This window comes from Anomalospiza imberbis, chromosome 29 (genome assembly GCF_031753505.1).
Source record: "Anomalospiza imberbis isolate Cuckoo-Finch-1a 21T00152 chromosome 29, ASM3175350v1, whole genome shotgun sequence".
Classification (NCBI taxonomy): domain Eukaryota; kingdom Metazoa; phylum Chordata; class Aves; order Passeriformes; family Viduidae; genus Anomalospiza; species Anomalospiza imberbis.
In genome coordinates this window covers 1,117,072-1,143,478 of record NC_089709.1, presented here as the reverse complement: position 1 = coordinate 1,143,478, position 26,407 = coordinate 1,117,072, and the positions used below count along the sequence as shown (strand labels likewise).

The following is a 26,407-nucleotide window of genomic DNA, read 5'->3' as shown; positions in this document are numbered from 1 at the left end:
GGCTTTGAGCCGGGAGCTGCTCCAAGCCAGGACGGGGTCAGTTTGGGCCATGGCAGGAGGAAAGATCCTGGAGGAAAAATCATCCGGCACAGAGACGGCGCTGGGCATGGAGTGTCCACCCACAACGCCAGGAGGAAGGAAAAGCAGGGAGCTGGGAGAGAAAATCCCAAAGCCAGAAATCCAATGGGAAACTGCTCCCGGGGTCCCACCTTCCACAATCCATCTCCAACCACCCCCAAACCTCTTTTTCCTCTTTCATTTAAAGCTTCAGCATCCATATGGCCCATGCTGGATTTTATCCCTAATTCTGTCCTGAGACTCAGGACAAAGGGAGCCAAAGGGATGCAGCTGGGGAAAAGGCTCCAAGAGCAGCAAGGATAGACAGAAAGAGGGAGGGAAGGGTGTTTGAGGGTGTTCTTTTTTAAATGAAAGGCAAGAATTAGTACCAAAATGGAATCACACAATAAATGATATAAATAATAACCCTCCCCAAAAATAATAAGTGGTAACCCCAAAATCCCAGTAATTGGATGGAGAAAGGGATGAGGAGCAGCCCCAGGAGGGAATTGGGGATGCCCAGAGCCCTCGGGGTGAGGGGATAAAGGAGCCTCAGGTGCATCAGCTGAAGGTTTTTATTGTCAATGAGTCTGTGGTGCCACAACGAGGCCACAGGTACAGCCCAAGTGCAACGCTCTGGCCCTGTTCACCAGGAGGCCAAATATCACTGATTAATCTGGAATTAATAAAAAAAAAAAGGTTTTTTCGTGAATAAACCACTGCAGAATTAATTCAGGTCACTCGGCGTCGCGTTAGTGAGACCCAAAGCTGCCCCGGCCCCCTCCGCCGAGGGGCCGGGGAATGGCGAAGGTGAATCTCATTTAATAAAATCCAATCAAATCTCGTTAACGGGTTTTACACACGCTGAGAGACAAAGTTTTCCTCCACCAGGATCCGATGGCAGCAATTTGAATTCCGACCACACCAGTAAGTGCACTTAGTTTGACCTTGGGGTCACACCACAGTCTCTCCGTCCCCATCCCCGTGGAAAAATCCCTCCTGGGGGCAGGTTTGGTGCTTCTCCTCCAGTTTTGGAGTTTTCCCTCCAGGACTGGTGCATTTCCTCCAGGTTTTCTGCCTTCTCCCTCTCTCTCCTCCCACAATGCCAAGGAGCAGGTCTGGGGGCTTCCCATCCCCACCCAAGCCCAGCATCCACTGGGATGGAGGTAACCAAACAGGAGAGAAATTCCCCCAAAACCCGAGGATGATGAAGCATCAGCTCCCCCTGCCCTCCCGTGCCCTGGGGCATCCCTGCTCCCGGTGCTTCTGGCACAGCCAGAGGATATTCCCAACGCCAAAATAAAGCTGCTGCTCCGATTTGGGGGGAAATAAACATCAGAAAGTGGAATTTAAACCGAGTGCCCATAACCAGTGAAGGGATTGGGTTGGGTTTTAAGCATCTCAGCTTAAATTTTGGGGTGAACCAAGTGGGGGCAGAGCCTGTGCTGCTTACCCAGCACTGCATGTCCCTGCCCCGGGGTTAAAGTCCTTTGGAATTCCCGCAGTTTGAGGGAGAAACCTGGAATTTGTTCCGAGGTAAGAGGAGCCAGCTGGAGTGGGTGTCACCCCCTCCCCTTCCCACAGCTTCAGCCACGCTCGGGGATTTTATAAAACCAGGGAAAACAGTTTACACTGGAGCCAAACCATCCCTGGGGTGTCCCTGAAATTTGGATTTGAAAATCTGCAGCCGAGGAGCATTGCTGGCTGGACTCAAGGTGTTGGGATCCCAGTAGGAAAGGCCTTATTTGGGGACATTTAGGTGTAGGAAAGGCCTTACCTCAGGGGGTTTTAGGTCTAAGCTAACATTTTTTGGGCCAAGTGTAAGGCGTCGGGTGATGCCCCGAGCTCACTTCAGCTCCTCTGCCTCATCCCTTCCCCTGGAAATGGCCATGGGCAGGAAGGGGTTGCATAGTTTGATGCCTTCTGGAAAATCAACCCAAAAATAGAAACGAGGGGATGTTGTAAAGCTCTGGCTGAAGGATAGAACTCCTGCTTTATTTCCGTGTGATAGGAAATGCTGCACCTCGCTCCGTGCAGGATCAGGCCCGGTTTGGGAGCCGCAGTTACCAAAAAAACCCCAAGGAATTCTGTGCAAACATCGCAGTGCTAAAGTGAATCCCACCCTGGGAGCCAGGGGGCCGGCATGGGGTCAGGAACGGCGCGGGACGTTAGTCACGGGAGGATTTTACCTTATTGTTCTGCTTTTTAGCCCTGTTATCAAAAATATGGATTAATTCCGCAGCCTAAAGGTCAGTTGGTGGCTCAGCACAACGGAGCCGAGTTAATCAGGATCAGAGGTAGTACAGAGTAGCTGTGCTCAAGTAGGAGTTACATGGGGCTGTGACCCCCCCTGGCTCCACCCCGGGACTGGGGGTGCTCTGGGACCCCTTTCCAGTGGGTATTCCTGGGGGATTTGCCCCAGGCCACTGGGAATTCCTGGCAGGAGATGCTGACCCAGGATCTCGCCTCGGCTCTCCTGAGGGCTGGGGGTTCTGCACAAGGAAGAGAAACCTCCAACCCCTTGAGCTCTGGGAGTCCCCCTGGCTCCCCGCCCCGCCTCAGAAAGAGTTTAAAAGCAACATTTTAAAACCAGAGTTCAGCTCTGAGAGGGAGGAGAGGAGGGGACAGAGCCCTGAGCCTGTCCTGGTGCTCGGAGTCATCCAGGACTGGGTGGGGGGTGTCCAACCCACCTCACCTCATCGAAGTCCAACTCCAACACGGTGTCGCTCAGTACCAGCAAGAAGAAATACAGAATAAAACCAGTGTTAAAAAACTCCATTAAAAGGTTTGTGATGCTCAAAATGGGGCATTTCTGCTCCGTCCCAGGTGGTCAGGAAGTGGGAAGGACCTGGTGGGAGCTGCTCCCCCTGCCCACTCCCAAAGCTTTGGTCTGGTTTATTGAGTTTTGGAGGAATTCTCTCCCCTCACCCTGTGCTCCGACCCGAGCAGCCCCCACTGTCCCCAGGCACCCCTGGGAATCCTTCTCCTCCCCTGCAGGGGCTCCAGGAAAGCAGGGGCTGCTTTCCCCCCCTCTCTCCCTCCTGCACCCCGTCAATGCCACCAGCCCCATGCCACTCCCAGCCCATCCCAGCAGGCCCAACGCCTGCTCCCACCTCCTGCAGGGCGTGGGTGGGTGTAAAACCAAGATGGATCTCTGTTATTGCATCCCCCACGTGCCAGGGGTCCGGATCCACACAGGGCGAGCATCAGAACCTGTGCACCAGTGCCTCCCTCTCCCTGCGCCGCAGCTCTTCCTTGTAACAGCAGGAACAGAAATTCCCAGTCTCTGGGTGTCCATAAAAGCTGCAGTTGGGCTGTTTGCACTTGGTCTGCTGGATGTTGTAGAGGGCTTGGCTTCTCATTTTATCCGCTGTTCCTCCCTTGTCCTGCTCGAGGAGCTCCCGGCAGCCGTTGCTGTGCGGGGGGAGGCAGCCGGAGCCCTCGCACTCCGAAGGGAAGGGAGGCTGGATGTCCATGTCCGTGGGGGAGAACCGGCCCAGGTGGGCAGGGCCGGGGGGGCAGGGGCCGAGGCGGCCCTGGTGGTGCCGGGGCAGGGTGGCGTAGGGGGGGAGGCTCCCACAGGGCCCCCCCGCCAGCTGCCGCCGGCCCTCGGGGCACGCGGGCGGGTGCAGCCCCTCAGCACTGCCCATGGAGGGCCTGGGGAAGGTGAAAACGCCGGAACAGCCAGCTGGAAAAGCTGCTAGTTTAGCACCCACGGCCGGCTCCAGGGGCTGGGGGGGGTAGGTGGGGGGCGGCTGGCAGAACACGGGGCTTGGCATCGCCTCCTCGCTCCGCTGGGCGCCCACCTCCCCTTCCGGCCTCTTGGCCGGGGCAGCGCTGCCCAGCGCCTTCTTCTCCGCCTCCTTCTGCCTCTGCTCCGCCAGGAAACGCTCCTCAGCATCCAGGAGGTACCTCTGGATCATCTCCTCCTGGAACTGGTGCCGGGTGCTGGTCTTGAGGTGGCTGGCGAAGATGAACTTGCGCTCGCCCTGCATGGCGGCGCGCAGGATGCTCAGGCTCAGCCGCACGTCGCTGCTGTACTTGTAGGGATCCGACGGCTTCTCCAGGGCTGCTTTGCCTGCACACGACTTCTCTGCAGGAGCTAGTTCTCCCGGGGAACACTCCTCTTTGCTGTCTTTCCGTGCCTTCAGGGATCCTTTCTTCTTCTTCTCCAGGGTGTCTCCCTGCCCGTTGCTCACGCCGCCCTTCACGGCTTTGCTGTGCATCAGGCCCCCCATGTTCTTTTTTAGTTTGCTGCCCAGAGTCTTCCCGAAGCTTCCCAGCTTGTTGGCCACCGAGTCTGCCCGTTTTTTATCCTTTTCCTTCTCCTTTTCCCGCTCTTTCTTTGGTTTCTCCCTGTCCTTGCCTGCCCTGGTGCCCCCGTTGCTGGCAGAGCTGCTGCACACTGACTCCTTGTCCGACTCGCCCGACTCCGCTGCCGAGCGAGCGTCGTCACCCGCGGAGGCCGTGGGGGATTCTGGCTGAGCCAGAGGCGCCTGGGGAGGAAGGAAAGACAAATTATCAAAGTCTAGAAACTCCTCAGGTGAAGATTTTCAGGCGGAAGGTGAAGCAAAGGAGGTGGTGTTGCGTGGAACACGGAGGGGACGGCGTCCGGACACGCTCAGAGAAGCGCGTCCCCAGTGCATCCTGCACGTCTCTGAATATCCCCCTTTCAACCTGAGCGAGTCCAGGATCTTATGACTCTATTCTGTGATTCTGTAATACCTCCACTTGCTCAAGGTTTCAGGTGCAAAGCCAGGGAAGAGGGGGGTGAGACTTGTTCCAGTCTCGAGGTGGCCATAAACCAACAGCTCCCATTTGTGTGGAGCATGGGGCGTCCCCGAGGGGCATCTGGGCCATGTGAAGACTGAAAATGGACATGGAAAGCTCCAGGGAAAAGGTGCCCACCCGCAAAACCGAGTCACTTCCCTGCTCCCTGAGCAGAGTCAGCCACAATTCCTGTGGGCACAGAACCCTACATGAGGCAGAGCCCCCAGGTAAGGCCCTACAACAGCCTCGTGGTAGAGAGAAGGGTTGAATAATTCATAGGCAAAGAAGATCCCCCTGGATCCTTTACCTGCGTGTCACAAGGCAACGTGATCCATCTGACATTCATGTAGCTGTGCAGCAGGTGCAGTTTGGCTTCCAGTGACAGCGTCACGCTGGCGTTGGAGGGGGGTAAAGCCACAGGTTAGAGCCATTTCCCACCTGGAAATATCTCCCCCCATATTTACATTATTCCCTGTGTTATGTATTCCAGCGGGTGTTTTCCTACAGCAGGTCCAAGGGCACAAAAGGGACAATTATGCAGCTTTCCTTTCAATGAAAACCCAAAGGGAGAAATCAGATTCCTCAGTGTCGGAATCAAGACGCTTCTGCCTCAGCCATAGGAACCATGGGACCAAACCATGGTGAGACCTGCCCGAAGCCTCACCCAGACCAGGCATGGCCTGGTGGCCACCACCCTCCCTGCTCCAGGGACCCACGACACAGGGATCTGGTGGCAAATGTTAAAATACCCCTTTTTTGTGCTGCTATGACAGAAGATCCTCCACTGCTGCTGGTGGCTTGAGCTACACCCGGCCCCGGAGCTCCAGGATCTGGAGCATCATCTGCTTTCTATGTGGGAAGGAAGCTTGTGAGATGTCACAGCCCCACCCAAATCCTACCAAAATGAAGGAAAATTAAGGAAAAGCTGCTCCATCCCATCCAACAGTGTCATTCCCTGTGGGCACAACTTTTATCCAGCACAAGAAAACCCAGCTGGGGTCAGGACTGAAGCCTTCACCCGTCACCTCTCTGCTCTGCAGATCACCCAGACCCTCAGTGGAGTCTCACCCTGGATCACCTGCAGGTCACCAACCTGGCCAGCTTGACATTGTCACTGTCGTCCTTCCCCCACTGCCACTCCTTCCCGGGATCCACGGCGAAGTGCACGGGGAGCAGCTTGTGCTCAGAGTCTGTCAGGGGGATCACAGCTGCCCCGGGACACAAATGTCACGGTTACAGCCCAGAAGGACAAACACTCCACCCTTGGAGCCAACTCTGAGCACCCAGCAGGAGCTATTGTCACCTCTGATGGCAAATGCCAGTGACTGCCAGTACCTGGGAGCATGGAACTGTCAGAGCACCATGGAATGCCTCACGACCCTCACAGGGAAGAGTTTCTTCACACTGTCCCGTCTAACTCTGCCCTGTGTCGGTGGGAAGCCATTCCCCTTGTCTTGCCACTCCAGGCCCTTGTCCCAAGTCTCCCTCCAGCTCCTGGAGCCCCTTTAGGCACTGGAAGGGCTCCAAGGTCAGGACACTGTTGGTTTTCTGGGCTGACAGTGCACATTGATGGGTCCTGGCCAGCTCTTCCCCCCCAGCACTCCCAAATCCTCCTCCTCAGTTTGAATCTCATCACTCACCTTGATCTTTTGTGTTTTCCTTCTGCTCCATGGAGACCAGGGCAGAAAAATGGGCTTGGTCATAAGCCAAAACCAGTGGAGACCGGTGGCATTTGCTGGCTGGGACTTCCAGGGGAAGATAGATCCCTCCAAAGGGAATTGGGGCAAACGCTGGGAAGAAATGAGAGCGGTTAGTTCTGATCACAGGTTCAAGAGTTCAGAGTTGTTTGTGCTGCAAGTGCTCCAGAATGAGCCATTCGCCTCAGTCGAGGGCTCACCTGCAATTATCTGTCATCTCAGGGGACATGAAACAAAACCACAACCCAAAATAGATGCTTATTTTGCTTCAGGAGGATTTAAAATGTAGAATGAACTGGTATTTTCTATAAAAATACTTCCTCTTCACTCCCCCACAAGATAAACTTTGCCCACAGAACGAGGGAAATTGATTAACCTTCTCCGACAGGAAACTGAAGCTGATGGTGGAAAATCTGCCACCCAGGGAATGGAATTTCTCATCTCTAGATGTGTGTGTAGGGGCAAAAGAGGTAAAAAAAAAAAAAAAAAAACCTCGTGTGGATGCTCTCAAAGCAGCAGAAATCAGCTTGGGAGCCAAACCTGGCCCTGGCCCCTCTGTAGGCTCACCTGCAGCAGGTCCATTTTCCCCTCTGCACCATTCCCAACTCCAGGTCCAGCCTTGACAGCCAAGAGGCCCCAGAAAGGGTAGAAAGGAAAGGTGGAGAGCTCAGAGAGGCTTTGGGAAGAGAGGCAGGTCTCACCTTCGCCGCCCGAGTCGCGCAGCATCGTGTCTGCCACCACCACGATGGGTCTCTTCAGCACGTGGGCCAGGACAAAGACGTGGAACTCCTCCAGGCTCTCGTACACCGGCTCCTCTGAACTCTCCACCCTTGGGCAAAGGAGAGGTTGAATGTCATCCCTTGGCTATTCAATCATTTGCTTTGTAACACCCAGGAGGAAGCTTCACGTAGAGGTGGGTGGACAGAGCGAAGGCGGATCGCGGCGTTAACGTGAGGGTTTAGGTGTGGATTCCCAAAATGTCCTGCTCCAAGACAAGGGTTTGTGCCCAAGGAATGCCCAGCTGATGCCTGGCGCTGCTGGGAGTCCCTTACCTAAGGAGCTGGACAGCTGTGGCAGGGCTGAACCGTGAAACAGAAGTGAGATGGCAAAACCTCTCAGCTCTGGGTTTTTCTCTCATTTCAGAGTGAGTAACACAAGGAGGTACGAGGAGACACGAGGAAACATGAGGAAACACAAGGAAACACCACAAGGGAACACAAGGAGACACGAGGAAACATGAGGAAACATGAGGAAACACAAGGAAACACGAGGAAACGTGAGGAAACACGAGGAAACATGAGGAAACACGAGGAGACGTGAGGAAACACGAGGAAACATGAGGAAACACGAGGAAACGTGAGGAAACACGAGGAAACACAAGGAGACACGAGGAAACATGAGGAAACATGAGGAAACACGAGGAAACACGAGGAAACGTGAGGAAACACGAGGAAACACGAGGAGACACGAGGAAACACGAGGAAACACGAGGAAACACGAGGAAACACGAGGAAACACGAGGAAACACGAGGAAACACGAGGAAACATGAGGAAATACGAAGAAACACGAGGAAACACAAGGAGACACCACAAGGGAACACAAGGAGACACGAGGAAACACAAGGAAACACCACAAGGAAACACAAAGAAACAACACAAGGAAACACCACAAGGAAACACAAAGAAACAACACAAGGAAACACCACAAGGAAACACAAGGAAAAGATTTATTCCCTGCTCAATCCCAGTGCTACCCCACAGACGAGGCCGTGCAGCACCAAAATCCTTTCCTGGGATGCTCAACGTGCCTTGTGCTTCCTCGGGATCCTTGTCCTTCCCCTGAATCCCCAAGCGGACCAACACAGACCCGCTGCCCTGCCCTGGAGCAGCATGAGAGCTGTGCCCTGAGGGAATTCAGTCCCTGTTCTACACCTGGATGTGTCCTCTGCTCCGTACCCGCCGCAGCCGCCGCCGTTGGTGCTGTAGTGCACGCGGGGCTCGCTGGACGCCAGCTTGATCAGCTCGTTCCACTCCTTCTGCCACTCCTCCTCCGTGTAAACCAGGCCAGACTGCAAAATGGCAAAGAGAACCCAAAAATCCTCCAAGCAGAGCTCTTCCAGTTGCTCCAGCACGGGTTTATACCCACAGCACAACTTTTCTCTATGGGTTTGTGCAAAAACAATCAACACATTCTGCACCGTGTCCTCAAAAGTGCTTCCCAGCATTCATCCAAACTTCCCCTCTCGATTTAAATCCATTCCCTTTGTCCTGTCACTTGTCCCAAGACCTTTTTGTTTCGCTGCAGCTCTGACTGCAGGACACCCCTTACCACAGCACAGTCCAGTGGCACAGCAGGGAGCTGCCCAAAATTCCAGACCCGACAGGCAGCACCTCCCAAACCCACAGGACGTTTTCCCAGGATGTTCCCCTTGGCCAAGAGGGCCCAAACCAACACTCAGCTGGCTCCCACCTCCTTGTTCTGCTGCGTCTGCTGCCAGCGCCATCTCCGCCTCAGCGCTTCCCGCTCCGCTCCCTTGTCCATCAGGGTGTACAGGGATTTCCTGAGCATGAGATCCCGGTCGTGGAAGCCCCACATACCTGCAGGGAGAGAAGGAACACACTGCAAGGTCAGGAGGGGCTAGTGAGACTCCCTGAGCCACTGAGGTGCCTGCCAGGGAAGGGAAGGGAAGGGGCTGCTCCATTATCCCACATTTCCTTCAGGCATCCAGGGAAACTTGCCAGACAGAGGGGGAGTGTGGCAGGCACGTTCTTCTCTCTCTCAAGACTTTTTCATTGAGGAACACAAAAGAATGAGAGAGAAAACAATTTCTATTTCTGCTCCTCGTTTTTCCCATGTGGAATGTGTTTGGAGAATTGTTCACCTGGGGTGATTGCTTGGTTGGATCCTGGTGAGGATGGTTTGAGCCTGGTGGCCAACCCAATCCAGTCCAATCCAGTCCAACCCAATCCAACCCAATCCAATCCAGTCCAATCCAATCCAGTCCAATCCAGTCCAATCCAGTCCAACCCAATCCAACCCAATCCAGTCCAATCCAATCCAGTCCAATCCAGTCCAATCCAGTCCAACCCAATCCAACCCAATCCAATCCAATCCAGTCCAATCCAATCCAGTCCAATCCAGTCCAATCCAGTCCAACCCAATCCAACCCAATCCAGTCCAATCCAGTCCAACCCAATCCAACCCAATCCAATCCAGTCCAATCCAATCCAGTCCAATCCAGTCCAATCCAGTCCAACCCAATCCAACCCAATCCAGTCCAATCCAATCCAGTCCAATCCAGTCCAATCCAGTCCAACCCAATCCAACCCAATCCAATCCAATCCAGTCCAATCCAATCCAGTCCAATCCAGTCCAATCCAGTCCAACCCAATCCAACCCAATCCAGTCCAATCCAATCCAGTCCAATCCAGTCCAATCCAATCCAGTCCAATCCAACCCAATCCAGTCCAATCCAATCCAGTCCAATCCAACCCAATCCAATCCAGTCCAATCCAGTCCAATCCGATCCAGTCCAATCCAATCCAGTCCAATCCAATCCAGTCCAACCCAATCCAACCCAATCCAATCCAACCCAATCCAATCCAACCCAATCCAGTCCAATCCAGTCCAATCCAATCCAGTCCAATCCAATCCAGTCCAACCCAATCCAGTCCAACCCAATCCAACCCAACCCAACCCACCTGTGGCTGGACTCTCCAGAGAGGGTGACGAGTTGTGAGTTAATTAGATATAGCAGTTAGAAAAAGTAGGTTTGTGGTTTTAGTATCTCCCTTAAATGGTATATTAATGTATTATAGCATAGCTATAATAAAGAAATCATTCAGCCTTCTGAACTAAAGCCAAGCATCATCATTTCTTCCCACCAAGTTCACCTACACTTACGACAGGGGACAAGGATTTGAGAAGCTGCTGGCAGCCCCTTCCCTTCAAACCACCCCACCCCCACTGCGGCTGCTCTCGCCCAGCCGGGAGGAGCAGCAGCATCCTGCCTTCCCACCAGAATGGGTCTGCTCCCAGAGGGGGCCCAGGACTGGCTGGCTGGGACTGAGCCAAGCCTTACCCAGGGAGGCAGCGTGGAGCAAGCAATTCCCGTCGCCAGTGGTGGCCAGGGGCAGGAGGCGCTGGCAGCTGGGATCCACCGTCACCCACCAGTTGAGACGCCCTGGGGAGATTGGGGAGAGTGTGAAACCATGGCACAGCACAGGACTGGGGCGTTCTGGGGGCACTGCAGGGCTCAGCCCTTCCGAAACCGTGGCCAAAAACCAGCCGAACGAGCAGGGGAGTGCCCGGACAGGTGGGAAGGTACAGACCCATCCCGGGACTGGGTGGGGAAGAGTCAGGACAAAGCAACAAAAAAGAGGAGACTGGAGCTGCAAAACTCCCTGAGGATGCCAGGAAAAGACCTGGCTGAATTTGGGGTCGCACAAATCAGAATTACACACAAATAGGAGCCAGGACTTCCACCCAGACCAGTTCTCCTCTATCTGTTTTTTCCCCACACCCCTTATTTCCTTTATTTCAGCCCATCAGGCTGAAAATGCCTCCAGGAGCACCCAGCACAAACAACTTCTCCAGGGAAAACCAGCCTTCTGCTGCTTCTTGGAACCAAATCCCTCCAGTTTCGACTCTCTCATGGCCACATTTCCCTGCTCACTGATTTTTAGGCAGAATACTCCAGGATTTCTGCTGATCCCAGCAGCTCTCCTGCTGCACATGCAAACCGACGGCGCTTTAGACTGGGAGTTTTGGGTCACTGTGGTGATTCAAGTCAAGAGCAGCTAAAAATAGGAGGTGGGAAGAAATGCCCAGTGTGGCTGGAGATTCAGCCCTTCCCAAGGGACTGAAGCTGGGCTGGATCAGGACTTTGAGCCCCTGTCTGTGTCTTGCCCTGCCCTCAACATCCCTCCTTGGCTGCCGTATTTTCCAGGAGTTTTTGGATCCTGTGCAACAGGCAGGTTTTTGGCTGGATTACCCTGTTGAGGCTTCCAAGTTGTATTTAAATTGCTCCTGCAGGAAACCAGCCCTTTCCCATCGTTTCCAAAGAGCCTCTCTTCCCTCTGGAGCACGATCCCTGCCAGGGATCCCAGAACACAGACACGGGATTGCTGCAAATGCTTTGTACAACCTCGGGGAGAGGAACTAAACGCAGAAAACGGGGGTTAAAACATCCCCAACACAAAAAAACCAAAAAACCATGAAGCTCAGTGTGACACAGGCAGGTCGTTGCTGTTCCCAGTGCCAGGAAAGGGACCCGCCAGAGCTGGAAGCATTCTGCACTGAGCCTGGGGACAATGGCTCTGCACAGAGAAGCCGCCTGTTCCCTCAATATAGCTCCTGGCACGGCCGAGTCGGGAGCCTGGCCAAGTGGCCCAGGGCCAGGGGCGCCTCACAGGAGCTGTCCCACACGTAACGCTGCTAGGGGCAGCACCCTCTTATCCATTCTCCCTCATTCCTGCAGGATTTGATGCGCTTTTCCGTGGAGTCTGCACGTCCTGTTGGTGCCTGGGAGGTTGTGCGAGTCAGATCTGAGGGGACACACCTTGCAGAGGTATTTCTGTGCCCGAGTGTTTGCCCTGGCTCCAGTTACGCAAGAGAAGTCGTCTCCAAAGGAACCACACGCCCAACCCTCCTCCCAGTGTTTTGCTCCCGTCAAAAGGCCAAGAGGCTGCCCAGAAGTACTGAAAACAACATTTACTCTGTGTGTGTGGCTCTTAAGAGGCAGCCCTGAGAGCTCTGCAGGGAAATCAACCGTTGATTTCCCCCTCAACAGGGAAATCAGCTGAGGGATCTTCCCAGAACGCCCATGGTGGCAACAGATCTTCTGCACACAGGAAAAGCCCGCTGGCATCCAGAGGCTCCCTTTGCATCCAGCACCGTGAGCCTGTGTTACCCCTGCAGAACACCTGGCTGTCCCCACAGGGTGTCTGGGGAAATCCCATCGTATCTTCCAGCAGGAGCCACCTGAACAGGTCACAGCAACAGGAAGGAACTGATGGCTCCACCCAGCCTGGAGGGAGGATTGCCTCATCCAAACCATAAATGGCTTCCCCAAGGCTACCAGGAATCCGCTCTGGCTTCCTGACACAGGGAGTGTCCCAGGGCTTGCTCCCGAGGCCCCAAAGGATCAGGATCTTTCAGCTCTTGATGATTTTTATCCCCTAATACCCTCAGGTGAGGCACCACGGACTGCTCCTCCCCACGTGCCACGAGCAAACCCAGTCTGCAGCTTCCCAGCTCAGAGCAAGGCCCGGCTCCTGATCCACAAGGGTTTGTGTCAAAGGACACCAAGGCTCCATTGAGGGCCGAGGTTTCAGCTCCACCAAGACCCTTCCATACCACTCCAAGCACATTCAAAGCATTCCCAGAGGATCTCACTGAAGTTTAGCACCACTGTGGAAGTGCTTACTCTGCCACAGTGGTGTAACAGCACCTCTGAATACATGGGGGAGAGGAGCTGAACATTTATTGGGCTATAAAACGTATTTCCTTAATTCCCTAAGGATGGTGTGTCAGCACCATGCTCAAAACCCTACTTGGAATCCAGCTTGGAATATTTCATAGCTGCACTCCAGCCCTTTGTTACAGACAAAACACTCATTTAGAACAGCCCACAGGCACTCAAGTCTCCAAAAGGCATTTTCTAAAACTCTGAATTTCTAAATTCCTTCCCGTTACCAGCATCTCAGCACACCTGGAAGTGCCCCCAGCCCACGGATGAAGCACCCAGCAACCCCCAGCCCCGCATTCCATTTGTGTTGGGACACAGGAACCCCAGCCCTGGCTCTGCTGGGATGAGATCTGGGGTCTATCTGCACCAGAGCCAGCAGCTCTGCAGTCACCGCGCGGCGTCGCCGCGTAATGGGATCGCTGGGATCAAGTGCTCATTCCCAAAACATGAGAATATTTCTTACAGCAACTCCTGAGCAGGGGAGGGAGAAGTTGGGCCCCCAGAGTGTCTGTTATCCCTAAGGATAATGTGTTTTGTGCTATGTGCAGCACCACAGAAACAGTGGGGGGTGTAAACCCTCCTGAGATCCCTCACAGGACCCTGCCCCTGCCCACAGGAACCTTCCTGGTGCCAGGGATGAGGTTTTTCCCTGCCAGCACAGATGTCCCCCTCATCCCCTCATTTACAGACCCCCTGGCAGCTCTCCAGGAACCTGGAACCAAAGCAGGGGGCTCCTCCCCAGGCACCCAGCAGGCACCGGAGCAGCAGCATCGACCTCCAGGGTCTGTAATCAACGCAGGGTTTGTCAGCAGGACGTGTTGGACGGGAATTCCCTTTTCCCTGTCCCTCCACGGGACAGGCAGGACAGAGCACTGGAATGCTCCAGGGGTGAGACAATGTCAGTTTTGGGGTGTTTTCCCTCTCAAACGTGCACAGTGATAACAGCCCTGGGTTATTTACACTCAGTTTCCATGGGGGAAGGGAAGCAGCTCCTACTCAACCCTTGCGCCAGGCCATAAAAACGATGCAACAATTCCCTGGTGGATACGCATCCATGTGATATCCCACGGGTGACACTCTCCAGCTGCCCATGGATCCAGCACTCACCAGCCTGCTCCAGTGCTACCAGCATGGACTGCTCGATAAGATCCCGCTCGATGAAGCTGCGGAAGTCCTCGGGGTACACGGTGAGGTCGGGCAGCTGGAAGGTGCAGATGGGCATCTCCAGCAGGTGTTCACTGCTGCTGCCGTTGCTGGAGACGTGGGAACGGGCCAGGGACACGATGGTGGAGCTGGCGTGGGAAATGCCTCGGGACAGGCGCTTCTCTGGGGGAAAGAAGGAACAGCAAACAGCAAAGTGGGGCAGGAGCAGCAAATCCCAGAGCAGCCAGCACCAAACTGCTGCAGTCTCGGGGTCTGCGGTGTCAGGGTGACCCCAAGAGTGTAAACGTCCTCGTTTCCCAGCCCGTGCAGCCAAAGGAGGAGTCTGGGTGTGCAGGATCAGCTTCTCAAGGTTGTTTATTTTCCCTTATCTATAATATTCTCTCTCTGCCCTGCTGAGCTCTGTCCAGCAGGTCGCCCATGGCATTCTGTCCCCAGTCTCGGGCAGCGTTTACATTTTATACTCAGAACTCTGTGTATTATATTTACAATAGCGTGCCAATAGCTGTCATTTATGTTGGACAGTTTATCTCTACCTTAAACCAACAGAAAAGTGTCACCATCCCACCAAGACATGGAGGGCAAGAAGAAGGAGAAGAAGGCCAGGACACGCCCAAATCCCTCCATCTTGTGCCCCATTCTAAAAACCCCCAAATTCTTCTTTTTCACCCTGTGTTAACTCAACTACCACACCACTCAAACCCTTGTAATTCCTCATAAAAAGCTGGCAGCTTTCTCCACGGGCTGAAATCGAAGCCACAGGTGTTTCTGAGTTGGTGCCAAGCTCCCCGAGCCCCGTGCCAGGGTCTGGAGCCAGCCGGGGCAGCCAGAGGGATGCGCTGGGCTCCGACACGGCAGACCTGGCAGTGAGCAGCCAGGTCGCTCTGGCAGGAGGGATTTGACAGATTCCTCCTGGCTCCAGCACACTGACCTTGCACGATGTCATCCTGGCGCTGCAGCGGGGGCCTCCCCGGCCGCGCCACCTCCCGCTCCGGGGGCCGGGCCCCGCGGCCCTCGTTGAAGGGAGGCGGGAGGTTCCCGGCGTGCACCTGCCGGAGCTGCTCGAAGTCGCTCAGCGCCGCGCTCAGGTCCCAGTTCTTGCCTGGATGGGGAGGGAGCAGCACCGGTCACCCTCACCCAGCAGGGAAACTGAGGCACTTCCTAAACATCTGTGCTGTAAACTATCCCAGCCCCCAGCTCCTTCATCCCTTTTCCAACTTTTGTTCCCCCATCAGCCACCCCATTATTCCCAGTATTCCCATCACGATTCCCAGTTTTCCCATCACGATTCCCAGTATTCCCATCACGATTCCCAGTATTCCCATCACGATTCCCAGTTTTCCCATCATGAGTCCCAGTTTTCCCATCATGAGTCCCAGTATTCCCATCACGATTCCCAGTTTTCCCATCATGATTCCCAGTTTTCCCATCATGAGTCCCAGTTTTCCCATCATGATTCCCCGTTTTCCCATCATGATTCCCAGTATTCCCATCACGATTCCCAGTATTCCCATCATGATTCCCAGTTTTCCCATCACGATTCCCAGTTTTCCCATCATGATTCCCAGTTTTCCCATTACGATTCCCAGTATTCCCGTCACGATTCCCAGTTTTCCCATCATGATTCCCAGTTTTCCCATCACGATTCCCAGTATTCCCCTCATGATTCCCAGTTTTCCCATCATGATTCCCAGTTTTCCGTACCTTCAAGGAGGTCTCTGGCCAGCCCCGGCTCTGCCCCCGTTGAGCGAACAAAATCCGACAGGACGATGTCCATAGCCGAGGCCAGACGGAGTCAGCGGCGCCGGATCGGCTCCTCGGCATCAATCTGGGAACGACACCAGGAGCACACATGGATCATGCATCCCAGCTGGGAATGAGCCGAGGGGTGAATGGACCTCCCTCGAAAATTAACTGTGCTCCAGGAGTGCTGGTTCATGCCTTGGGAGATGAGAGAACAACACTCGCTTTGCTGTTCCCAACAAGGGGCATTTCCTTGGAAAATTCACGAGCTACACGCAATTCTCATCTCAAAGGTGGTGGAGCTTTTCTTCCCAAATTATATAATAAATGAATATTTGGGAGCAATGAGAAAGAAGAAAGTTTCTCTTGTGCATTTACAGGGAGCAAATCCCTGCCCCATCCCACTCCAAGCACCCCAGCTGTGAGGCAGGGAAAGGGAAGCAAGGACAAAATGCTAGAATTAGGAGATGTGACCTAAGGAAAATACATTTTAAAAAGCCCCTTTCAGACCAAAGAAAAACAAACAATCCCAAATGCTCTGGCAGACAGAATCAATGTCCGGACAGAGCTCCTTTCCACTCCAGAGCTCCTTCCCAGAGGGGAACAAAACCACAGATCTACTCTGTAAATCTGGATTCTGTCGGGTTCTGAGCCTGCAGAAGGGAAGGCGTGTGCTCCTGCCATGCCTTCAAATCCTGATTTTCTGCATTCCTCGGGGCAGAGAGGGAAAGGAAGAGCAGCCTCATCTGTGGGAGTCCAGATCGGCAAAGCGCTCCATGGGATTTGGTGCTTTGCAGCTAAAGGCTGGGATAAAGATTCTGAAAGGAACTGGAAAAGAATTTATGCCGAGCTGAAAATCTGGAAGGGGAAAATCTGGGAAGGCTGGGAGAGGGAGGTGCTGGCGTATTAGGTATGAGAGCAAATTCCAGGGTTGTGTGGAATATGAACAAACCTGGTTGTTTTCCTGATGCCCGAAAAATAAAGTCTCTTCTTCAGGATTATCCCTAAAGACGGGCAAAACCCCCCTGGTGCCTTGAAATATTTTTTTCTAATATTATCCTTAAAGGTGGGTGAAATTCCCTAACAGCACGACTCCCCACAAGCATCCAGACTTTAAGCTGGAATCTCTTGGCTTTGCTGGAGAAACACCATTCCCACAATCGAGTTGTTACGTTCCTCCTCCCAGAAAAGCTCCCGGAGCAAGCCGGGAGCTGTGTCGGAAGAAGCGATGCCAGAGCCCGGCGCATTCCGGGAGCGGGATTTGGCAGTGATTCCTGCTCTTACTCCACCAATTTAGGGAGCATCCCTAATTAGGAGCCGCACGTTTGGATCCTCTAATCCCTGGCAGGAGCAAGGAGCAGCTCCAGGATGAGACCGGCTGCGATAACGGGAAAAGCTTCCTTCAGGTGGGTGTGGAATTCCAACGAAAATGAAAACTCAGCAGGCGCAGCGGAGGTTTGGGGAGGGAACAAGCAGCACATCCCACCCCCTCGTCCACGGCATTCCAAACTCCCTCGTGCACAAAAATGCCAGGGAAAACACAGCTGGAAAACTCTGGGTCCAACGAGGCGGTGACGGATTGCTGGAGATTGAGGGGTCGGATGGACAAATGTCCCCACCCCAGAGTTATTGATTATCTCCTATCCCTGCGGAAGGGAAATGCTCTCTCCTCTTCCCTCCTTCCAGAACAGGTGGGAAATATGAGCCTAGGGAGGAAATCCAAGCCACAGGAGATCCACAACTGCAAATCCATCCCCCGGCAATGGAGCAGGCGCTGAGCACACCCCAAAGCCCCCAGGAGTGCATGGGGGTGCAGCACAGCTGGATGTAATCCAAAGTGAGTGCTCCTGGCACATTCCAAGCAGAAATATGTGGGAAACGTGTATTTAGGACTAAGCCCGGTTGTTCCTGCGATGCCAACACTTCTTTGCAGGAGGCATCAGCAGGCTTTTCAGCAAGTGTTTAACAAATATCCCCCCGCACTTCCACAGGGCCTGAGCACAGCAACGCTCCTGACATCAGCCGTGCTGGAGCCGCACCTCGCTGGGACCAGAAGGAGCTGGAGCTTCCTGCAAACAGCATTCCATGGTCACACGCCCCTGGGAACCCAGTGAAAGCCCCATTCCAAAGTGCCAACGGATCCACCCAATGCTGACACCAATCTCCAGCCTTCCAGGCAGCAGGAATCTGCCCAGTTCCACCTTTGGGAATGAGGCAAAGCTGGGTTTAGTCCATCCTGGCAGCCTGCAAATCCTTCCTAACGGGAATTCAGACCTTCCACACCAAATGCCCATCCAAAATAAGGGGGAAGTCATAAACCCCCCCCGGAGCCTCCTCTCTCTTGCTGCCTGCGGCCTCTCCCAGGGCAGCTCCAGTGGCCACATGCCAGGTTTGGGAAGGGACTCACCAGGAGCATGTGGAGCATCCCAGCTCTCTGCAGGCAGGACTGCACTCCCTGCCACAAGACCAGCAGAGAAGTCGGGAAACTGAGGGGGGAATTCAAGACACGAGGTCTAAGAGCTCGGTGTCTCTCGGCTCCATCCTGGGGGGGAAATCAACCACTGGGAACACTGAATTGAAGCAGTTCACCAGAACCAACCGTGGAGCAGCAAAACTGGATCCATTTAAAGTCCCAGACTGGAATTTATGGGGCTTTAATTCCCTTATTTTGTTAGATTTCAATCGTGCTGAACATGCTGCAGAAAGAGGAAATAATTCTCTTTGTTAGGGCCAAATCCTGACCCAAGGTCGGCCCGAGCGGTGGCTCCGCTGTGTTTATAAAGATACTTCCAGAAATATTTTAGGAGCAGCAAACTCTGACGTCTCTCCCCCGGATCTGCCACGTGATGTTTTGCTGAGGGCAGGAACCAAGCTGGGAGCCAGGACTCCACTCCCAGGGCTCTGCTCCTGGCCCAGCCCCTCTGCCACATCCCTTCCCCACAGGGACACAGGGAACACCAAGCCAGACCCTCAGGGAGCCACAGGTGAGGCAGGAGGTGCCCAAATCCATGGGAAACCTAATCCTGCCAGACCCACGCGGATGTTCTTGCTCCCACCATCAGGGAGCGGCAGCAGAGTGGCAAACCAGCACATAACAAACTCCTAAACCCCAAATCCTCCAAAACCCTGAAATGTGGCAGCACTCGGGGCTAAGCAGGGGAAAGGCCACGCTGGGACCTGCAGGTGGGACACGGGAGTGGCTCCAACCTGAGCCCTGCAATCAGCTTCTCCATGAGCTCTGAGCCAGCATGGCCCGATGCTCCTGAAGGAGGTTTCTGGCTTCCCCCTGCACCCCAGAACAGCGGGGGCTGCCCCCATCCCATCCCACATCCCTGTCCTGGCCCAGCAGGTTACCTAACGCCGCTGGGATTAGCGGCACCCGTCCTGACCTGACACCTGTGCTGTGTCACTAAGCTCCATCTGGAAGTGCTGGGTGGGACACACACATTGCAGCCCCTGCCTCTTCCAGGGAATCAACCCAGCTTCCTCCTCATCATCAAGAAAAAAATCAGTTATTCCTGATAAAACTGATGGTGCAGGACACCCTTGGAGTGCTGGGTGGGACACACACCGTGCAGCCCCTGCCTCTCCCAGGATGGGAATCAACCCAGCTCCTCATCATCAATTATTCCTAATAAAACTGATGGTGCAGGACACCCTTGGAGGGCTGGGTGGGACACACACATTGCAGCTCCTGCCTCTTCCAGGGAATCAACCCAGCTCCTCCTCCTCATCATCATCATCATCACCAAAAAAGTAAAAATCAGTTATTCCTGATAAAACTGAGGGTGCAGGACACCCTTGGAGGGCTGGGTGGGACACACACATTGCAGCCCCTGCCTCTCCCAGGGAATCAACCCAGCTCCTCATCATCATCAAGAAAAAAATCAGTTATTCCTGATAAAACTGATGGTGCAGGACACCCTTGGAGTGCTGGGTGAGACACACACCGTGCAGCCCCTGCCTCTTCCAGGATGGGAATCAACCCAGCTCATCATCATCATCATCATAAAAAAAATAAAAATCAATTATTCCTGATAAAACTGAGGGTGCAGGACACCCTTGGAGTGCTGGGTGGGACACACACCGTGCAGCCCCTGCCTCTTCCAGGATGGGAATCAACCCAGCTCCTCCTCCTCATCAACAACAACAACAAACCGGTTGTTCCTGATAAAACTGAGGGTGCAGGACACCCTTGGAGCCCCTCAGCCCGAAGGAGGGGTGCTGTGAGTGCAGAAGGAAGCCAGGCTGACAGGGAAGAGCAGGGATGTTGGGGAACAGAGGGCACAGGCAGCTGTGGCAGTGCTGGATGTGGCTCTGTGGCTGCACCTCATGCTTGGTAGGAGCAGCTCTCCAAGACTCTGGGAACTGCAGGCTCTGGAATCCCTGGCAGAGTTTTAGCACAATCCGAAAGGACAGCACATAATCCCCACAAAGGAGCTGCTCCAGCAAGGAAAAGGGGCTCCTAAAACCACGCTGGTGCTCAGGAGCTGGAGTGGGAGTGAAGCAACAGTTATGGAAATCATCTCATTTTTATAAAGCTTCAATGAACAGCTTCATCCTGTTTTTTCCAGAGCTCCAGCTGCTTCCCAGTGCTCCAGACACAGCTGGGCTCCTCCCAACACCCAGGTCATCTACCACTTTTATCTCCAAGACAGATAAAAGCCCAACAAGTCTCCAACACAAACACAGCAGCTCCATCAAATCCAGGCTCTGTCCCACCATCTTGGTTATGAATTGCTCCCAAAATTACAGGATTCTCTGATGAAGCACTGCCAGCAAACTCCGTTCTCTCAGCGTCTGCACCAAAGAAATTCCCTTTGAGCCAAGCTCTCCTTAAAGCAGGCCGTGACTATTTCCAGCCTGAGCCTGGATTCTGTGCAAGAGCTGGGCCTGGCACGCGCTGTCCTTGCCTGTATCCCAGGGGGATGCTCCAAGAGTCCCCTCTGCAATCGAGGCCACGGCAGCTCCGTCGCCAATTCCGCGCGTTTTCTCCCCGGAATGTTTCAACCCAGCGCTCCTCCCGCCAAGGACGATCCATTTTCAGGGATGACTTTAAGGGCGTGACTCGGGACTGTGAGAGCTGAAGTGCCACAGCATCTGCCAGTGCTCCCCCGCGGACAGCAGAGCCGCGTCCCGGCACCGAGTGGCACGGATTCACCACAAACGCCGGCAGAAAATTCAATAAATTCCAGCAGAAAACGGAACCAACCAATACTAATGCACCGGGAGGAGCAGAGTCCTGAATTTTTAAGTGGTTTGGGCACACGGCTCCTTTCCCCATCCCAGGGATTTGGATGGGGAAAGGCTCTCCATCCAAAGGCTCTCCCAGCTGAAGCGCGCCCGGGGCATGCCTGGACCCAGCTGTGCATCCAGCTGTGCCCCTTCAGACACATCCAACGCAGGTGGCCACACCAGCTCCGCTCCAGAAGCTTCTTTAGCACAAACCCCATCTTTAAGTAGCTTAAAAATCCCATTTCCCAACAAAATAAAAAAACCAAACCGACTCGGCATGGACGCGTGCTGGGTCAGGAAGATAAAACCCAGCCGGTGTCAGCGATTCAGAGCGAAGAATCCCGGCTGGAAGTTGGGACTTTCCAGCTCCAGGACTTCAGGGGACGACAAGGCTTTTAGGAACCCGGAGATCCGTGGTCCCGAGTACCGATTTCACAGGCAGGAAAGCCCCCGCAGCATTCCCGGTGCACCGGGATCCAACCCAGCTCCCGGGAGCGACTGCCAAGGCCTCGGAACAGAGGCTGCCCGACAACACGGACACCGGGAATCAGCCAGACGAGGAGCTCCCTCTCCTCCCGGATCGGGACTCGCCAACTCCACGTTTGTTTCTGGAGTTTTCCTCCTTTCGCCGCCGACAGACCCGAGCCCGGCCGCTCACGGCTCTCCCCCGCTCGACAACGGACCCCGGGAGCGCCCCCAGGCTGGAGCGGGCAGCCCTCCGGTGATCCCGGGGCTCCCAGGGGAAAACGAGCACCCAGAGGAAAATTATTTGGCCCCAGATCGCCGGGACCAGGAGGAAAATGTCACTCCCCTGCCCCAGAGGTCGCCCCCTCCCCGGTGAGCCGCGAACCGCGGGGGTGACCCCCGCCCGGCGGAGGCTCCGCTCCGGCAGCGGCCGGGGGGCGGCCCCGGAGCGGCCCCGGAGCGGGGAACCCTCCCGGCCCCGGCCCCGGCCCCGGCCCCGGCCCCGGCCCCGGCCCCGGCCCCGCAGGCCCCCGGGCTGAGCAGGGACCCGCAACCGGCACCCGCACCCCGCGACCCTCCCTGGTACCCCGGCACGGCCTCCGGGAGCGGCCCCGGGAGCGGCCCCGGGACCCGCCCCCGCCGCCCCCTGAGGCCGCGCCACGACCCCGCGGGCGCCGCCGACGCCGCCCCAAGGCCCGGCCCCGCCAAAACTTTCCCGAGGCCGAGCGGGGGCCCGCCGTTACCTACGAGAGGCTCCATGGGTGGCCCGGCCCGGAGCGGCCCCCGGGCCCTCCCGCCGTTGTCGCCGCCGCCGCTGAGGCCGCTCCCGGGACGGGCGGGGGGGGGGGGGCGGGGGGGACGGGAGGGGGGGGGGCGGAACGGAACGCGCCGCCCGGAACGCGCCGCCACCCCCGTTCCCGCCCGGAACGCTTTGGCGGGCGCACGCGGCCGTGGCGGGAGGGGCCAATGGCGGCGCGGGGCCAGGCCAGGCCACGCCCCCCACTCACGGGGCGCGCGCGCGCACGGGAGCGCGGGGGGGGGGGGCGGCAGAGCGCCCCCTGGCGGCGCCACGGGGTGCGCGTCCCCGGGACCCCCGGGACCCCCGGGACCCCCGGGACGGGCCCGGGACCCCCTGTACGCGGCCTGAGACCCCCGTGAGGGGCCCGGGACCCCCTGTACGCGGCCTGAGACCCCCGTGAGGGGCCCAGGAACCCCTGTACGCGGCCTGAGACCCCCGTGAGGGGTCTGGGACCCCCCTTGAGGGGTGTGTGACCCCTGTGAGGGTCCACTGACCCCCATGAGGGGCCTGGGACTCCTGTGAGGGGCCTGAGACCCCCGTGAGGAGCCCGTGACTCCCATGAGGGGCCTGGGACCCCCATGAGGGTCCTGGGACCCCCATGAGAGGTCTGTGACCCCCAGGAGGGTCCACTGACCCCCGTGAGGGGCCCGGGACCCCCGTGAGAGGTCTGTGACCCCCGTGAAGAGCCCGTGACCCGCGTGAGGGGCCCGGGACCCCCGTGAAGAGCCCGTGACCCCCATGAGGAGCCCGTGACCCCGTGAGGAGCCCGTGACCCGCGTGAGGAGCCCGTGACCCCCGTGAAGAGCCCGTGACCCCCGTGAGGAGCCTGTGACCCCCGTGAGGAGCCTGTGACCCCCGTGAGGAGCCCGTGACACCCGTGAGGAGCCCGTGACCCCGTGAGGAGCCCGTGACCCCGTGAGGAGCCCGTGACCCGCGTGAGGAGCCCGTGACCCCCGTGAGGAGCCCGTGACCCGCGTGAGGAGCCCGTGACCCCGTGAGGAGCCCGTGACCCGCGTGAGGAGCCCGTGACCCCCGTGAAGAGCCCGTGACCCGCGTGAGGAGCCCGTGACCCCCGTGAAGAGCCCGTGACCCGCGTGAGGAGCCCGTGACCCCGTGAGGAGCCCGTGACCCGCGTGAGGAGCCCGTGACCCCCGTGAAGAGCCCGTGACCCCCGTGAGGGGCCCGTGACCCCCGTGAGGAGCCCGTGACCCCCTGTATGCGGCCTGAGAGCCCCTGTAAGGAGTCTGAGGGCCCGCTGAGGGTGTGGGGTATGTATGGGGTCGGTCACGCCTCTGATGGGGCTGGGACCCCGTTTACGGGCTCGGCAATCCCTCCCACCGTGGGGCCTGAGACCTTGAGGGGTATCCCCTTCCGCGGGGCCAGTACCCCCGGAGCGGGGCTGAAATGCCAGCCTCGGGGGGTGAGGGGTCAGCACCCGCTCCCTCAGGCCGATTCCCACTGGGAATTGCTTTCCCTAGCATGGAAAGCTTCCCGTTCCTCGCCCACGGCATGGGGACAGTGCGGAGTGGGGCAGCAGCCTCAGGGCTGGTGGGATGGCCCATCCCTCCGGCATTCCCCGTGCCATTCCCCGTGCCATTCCCCGTGCCATTCCCCGTGCCATTCCCTGTGACATTCCCTGTGCCATTCCCTGTGCCATTCCCCGTGACATTCCCTGTGACATTCCCTGTGCCATTCCCTGTGCCATTCCCTGTGCCATTCCCTGTGCCATTCCCCGTGACATTCCCTGTGACATTCCCTGTGCCATTCCCTGTGCCATTCCCCGTGACATTCCCTGTGCCAAGGGCCCAGCATTCCCTGTGACATTCCCTGTGACATTCCCCGTGCCATTCCCCATGCCATTCCCCGTGACATTCCCTGTGACATTCCCCGTGCCATTCCCTGTGACATTCCCTGTGCCATTCCCCGTGCCATTCCCTGTGACATTCCCTGTGCCATTCCCTGTGCCATTCCCCGTGACATTCCCCATGACATTCCCTGTGCCATTCCCCGTGACATTCCCCGTGACATTCCCTGTGCCATTCCCCATGCCACTCCCTGTGCCATTCCCTGTGCCACTCCCTGTGCCATTCCCCGTGCCATTCCCTGTGACATTCCCCGTGACATTCCCCATGACATTCCCTGTGCCATTCCCTGTGCCATTCCCTGTGCCATTCCCCGTGCCATTCCCCGTGCCATTCCCTGTGACATTCCCTGTGCCAAGGGCCCAGCATTCCCTGTGCCATTCCCCATGACATTCCCCATGACATTCCCTGTGCCATTCCCTGTGCCATTCCCCGTGACATTCCCCATGTTGAGGGCCCCACATTCCCTGTGCCACTCCCTGTGCCATTCCCTGTTACATTCCCTGTGCCATTCCCCGTGCCATTCCCTGTGCCATTCCCTGTGCCACTCCCTGTGCCATTCCCTGTTACATTCCCTGTGCCATTCCCTGTGCCACTCCCTGTGCCACTCCCTGTGCCATTCCCTGGATATCCCCCGTGCTGTGGGTGCCCATGGAAGCACACCATGTGTCCCGGCGCTGTGCCAGGTCCGGTGGCCGGCGCAGGGGGCTGGTGATGCCACCAGCTGTGTCAGGCTGTGCCGGGAAGTGCTGGCACAGCTCCCATGGAGCCATTGCTGGTGAATTTGCCCCCTGCTCCATCTCCCACTCTGCCTTCCTTTTCCTTCCTGCAGAAAACCTCCGGGTTTTCTCCTAGACAAAACCCAGGTGGGCCGGAGCAGTGGCCAGTGGGGGCTGCTGGGGCTGGTGGCAAACAGGCCGCGTCATGGACACAGCTCAGCTGATGCCGACGCTGAATCCGCTCTTTGTGTCGTGCCAGGAGCCTGCCCTTGTTTGTGTCCTGCACAAAGGGATTGTTTGTGTGTCCGCGCGGGGAAATGTCCAGCACAGAAAGGACAGGCCCAGGGTTTGTCCCTGCTGGCTGCACTGTTTGTCCACACCGTGGATCCTGCCCAGCAAGGGGCTGGAGTGTCTCTGTGCTCCAGAGTGATCCCTTTGCCCCAGAGTGATCCATGTCCTCCAGAGTGATCCCTGTGCTCTGGAGAGATCCCTGTGCTCCAGGGTGATCCATGTTCTCCGGAGTGATCCCTGTCCTCCAGACTGATCCCTGTCCTCCGGAGTGATCCCTGCGCTCTTGAGTGATCCCTGTGCTCTGGAGTGATCCCTTTGCCCCAGAGTGATCCATGTCCTCCAGAGTGATCCCTGTGCTCTTGAGTGATCCCTGTTCTCCAGGGTGATCCATGTTCTCCAGAGTGATCCATGTCCTCCAGAGTGATCCCTGTGCTCTGGAGAGATCCCTGTGCTCCAGACTGATCCCCGTCCTCCGGAGTGATCCCTGTGCTCTGGAGTGATCCCTATCCTCCAGACTGATCCCTGTCCTCCGGAGTGATCCCTGTGCTCTGGAGTGATCCCTTTGCCCCAGAGCGATCCATGTTCTCCAGAGTGATCCCTTTGCTCCTGAGTGATCCTTGTGCTCTGGAGAGATCCCTGTGCTCCAGACTGATCCCTGTCCTCCAGAGTAATCCCTGTCCTCTGGAGTGATCCCTGTGCCCTGGAGTGATCCCTGTTCTCCAGAGTGATCCCTATGCCCTGGAGTGATTCCTGTGCTCCAGAGTGATCCCTGTGCTCCGGACTGCTCCTCATTCTCCAGAGTGATCCCTGTTCTCCAGACTGATCCCCATGCCCCAGAGTGATCCCTGTGCCCCAGAGTGATCCCCGATCTCCAGAGATCTCCCTGCCCATTCCACCTCACCCCGTTCCCACCCTGCTCCTGCTGCAGCCACGGCGAGCGGTCAGCAGGATGCCAAGCAGACATCAAATCCCATCTCATTCCTGACGGCTCCAGTCGGAAACATTCCCAGACTGAGCAAAAGGGTGAGCCCGGGGAGGCCTGGGTGTGTCGGAGCCCAGCGCATCCCTCTGGCTGCCCCGGCTGGCTCCAGACCCTGGCACGGGGCTCGGGGAGCTTGGCACCAAGTCAGAAACACCT

General features: G+C 56.5%; 1 protein-coding gene across 2 annotated transcripts; it reads right to left on the bottom strand.

Moving 5' to 3' along the window:
• Positions 1-614: 614 nt before the first annotated feature.
• OTUD7B (OTU deubiquitinase 7B) lies at positions 615-22,413 on the bottom strand. 2 transcript variants are annotated; one of them, XM_068174926.1, is made up of 12 exons: positions 22,342-22,413; positions 15,860-15,983; positions 15,087-15,257; positions 14,102-14,320; positions 10,607-10,708; positions 8,995-9,122; positions 8,481-8,593; positions 7,226-7,353; positions 6,468-6,617; positions 5,921-6,035; positions 5,135-5,219; positions 615-4,553 (listed from the first exon to the last, which is right to left on the bottom strand). In XM_068174926.1, exons 2-12 carry the CDS (start codon positions 15,930-15,932, stop codon positions 3,264-3,266), a joined length of 2,574 nt encoding a protein of 857 aa, XP_068031027.1. In that variant the 5' UTR covers positions 15,933-15,983; positions 22,342-22,413; the 3' UTR covers positions 615-3,263. The 2 variants fall into 2 exon arrangements, with proteins under 2 accessions (XP_068031027.1, XP_068031028.1); XM_068174927.1 differs by having other exon boundaries at positions 22,346-22,369.
• Between the last annotated feature and the right edge of the window lie 3,994 nt (positions 22,414-26,407).

Excerpts from the sequence above, each read along its gene's own strand:
- OTUD7B (XM_068174926.1), bottom strand. The coding sequence starts at position 15,932 with ATGGACATCGTCCTGTCGGATTTTGTTCGCTCAACGGGGGCAGAGCCG. Across the intron at positions 6,618-7,225 it reads GCGCGACTCGGGCGGCGAAG|CGTTTGCCCCAATTCCCTTT; the intron begins GTGAGACCTGCC and ends ATTTCTTCCCAG. Across the intron at positions 6,036-6,467 it reads GGAAAACACAAAAGATCAAG|CTGTGATCCCCCTGACAGAC; the intron begins GTGAGTGATGAG and ends GTCCCGGGGCAG.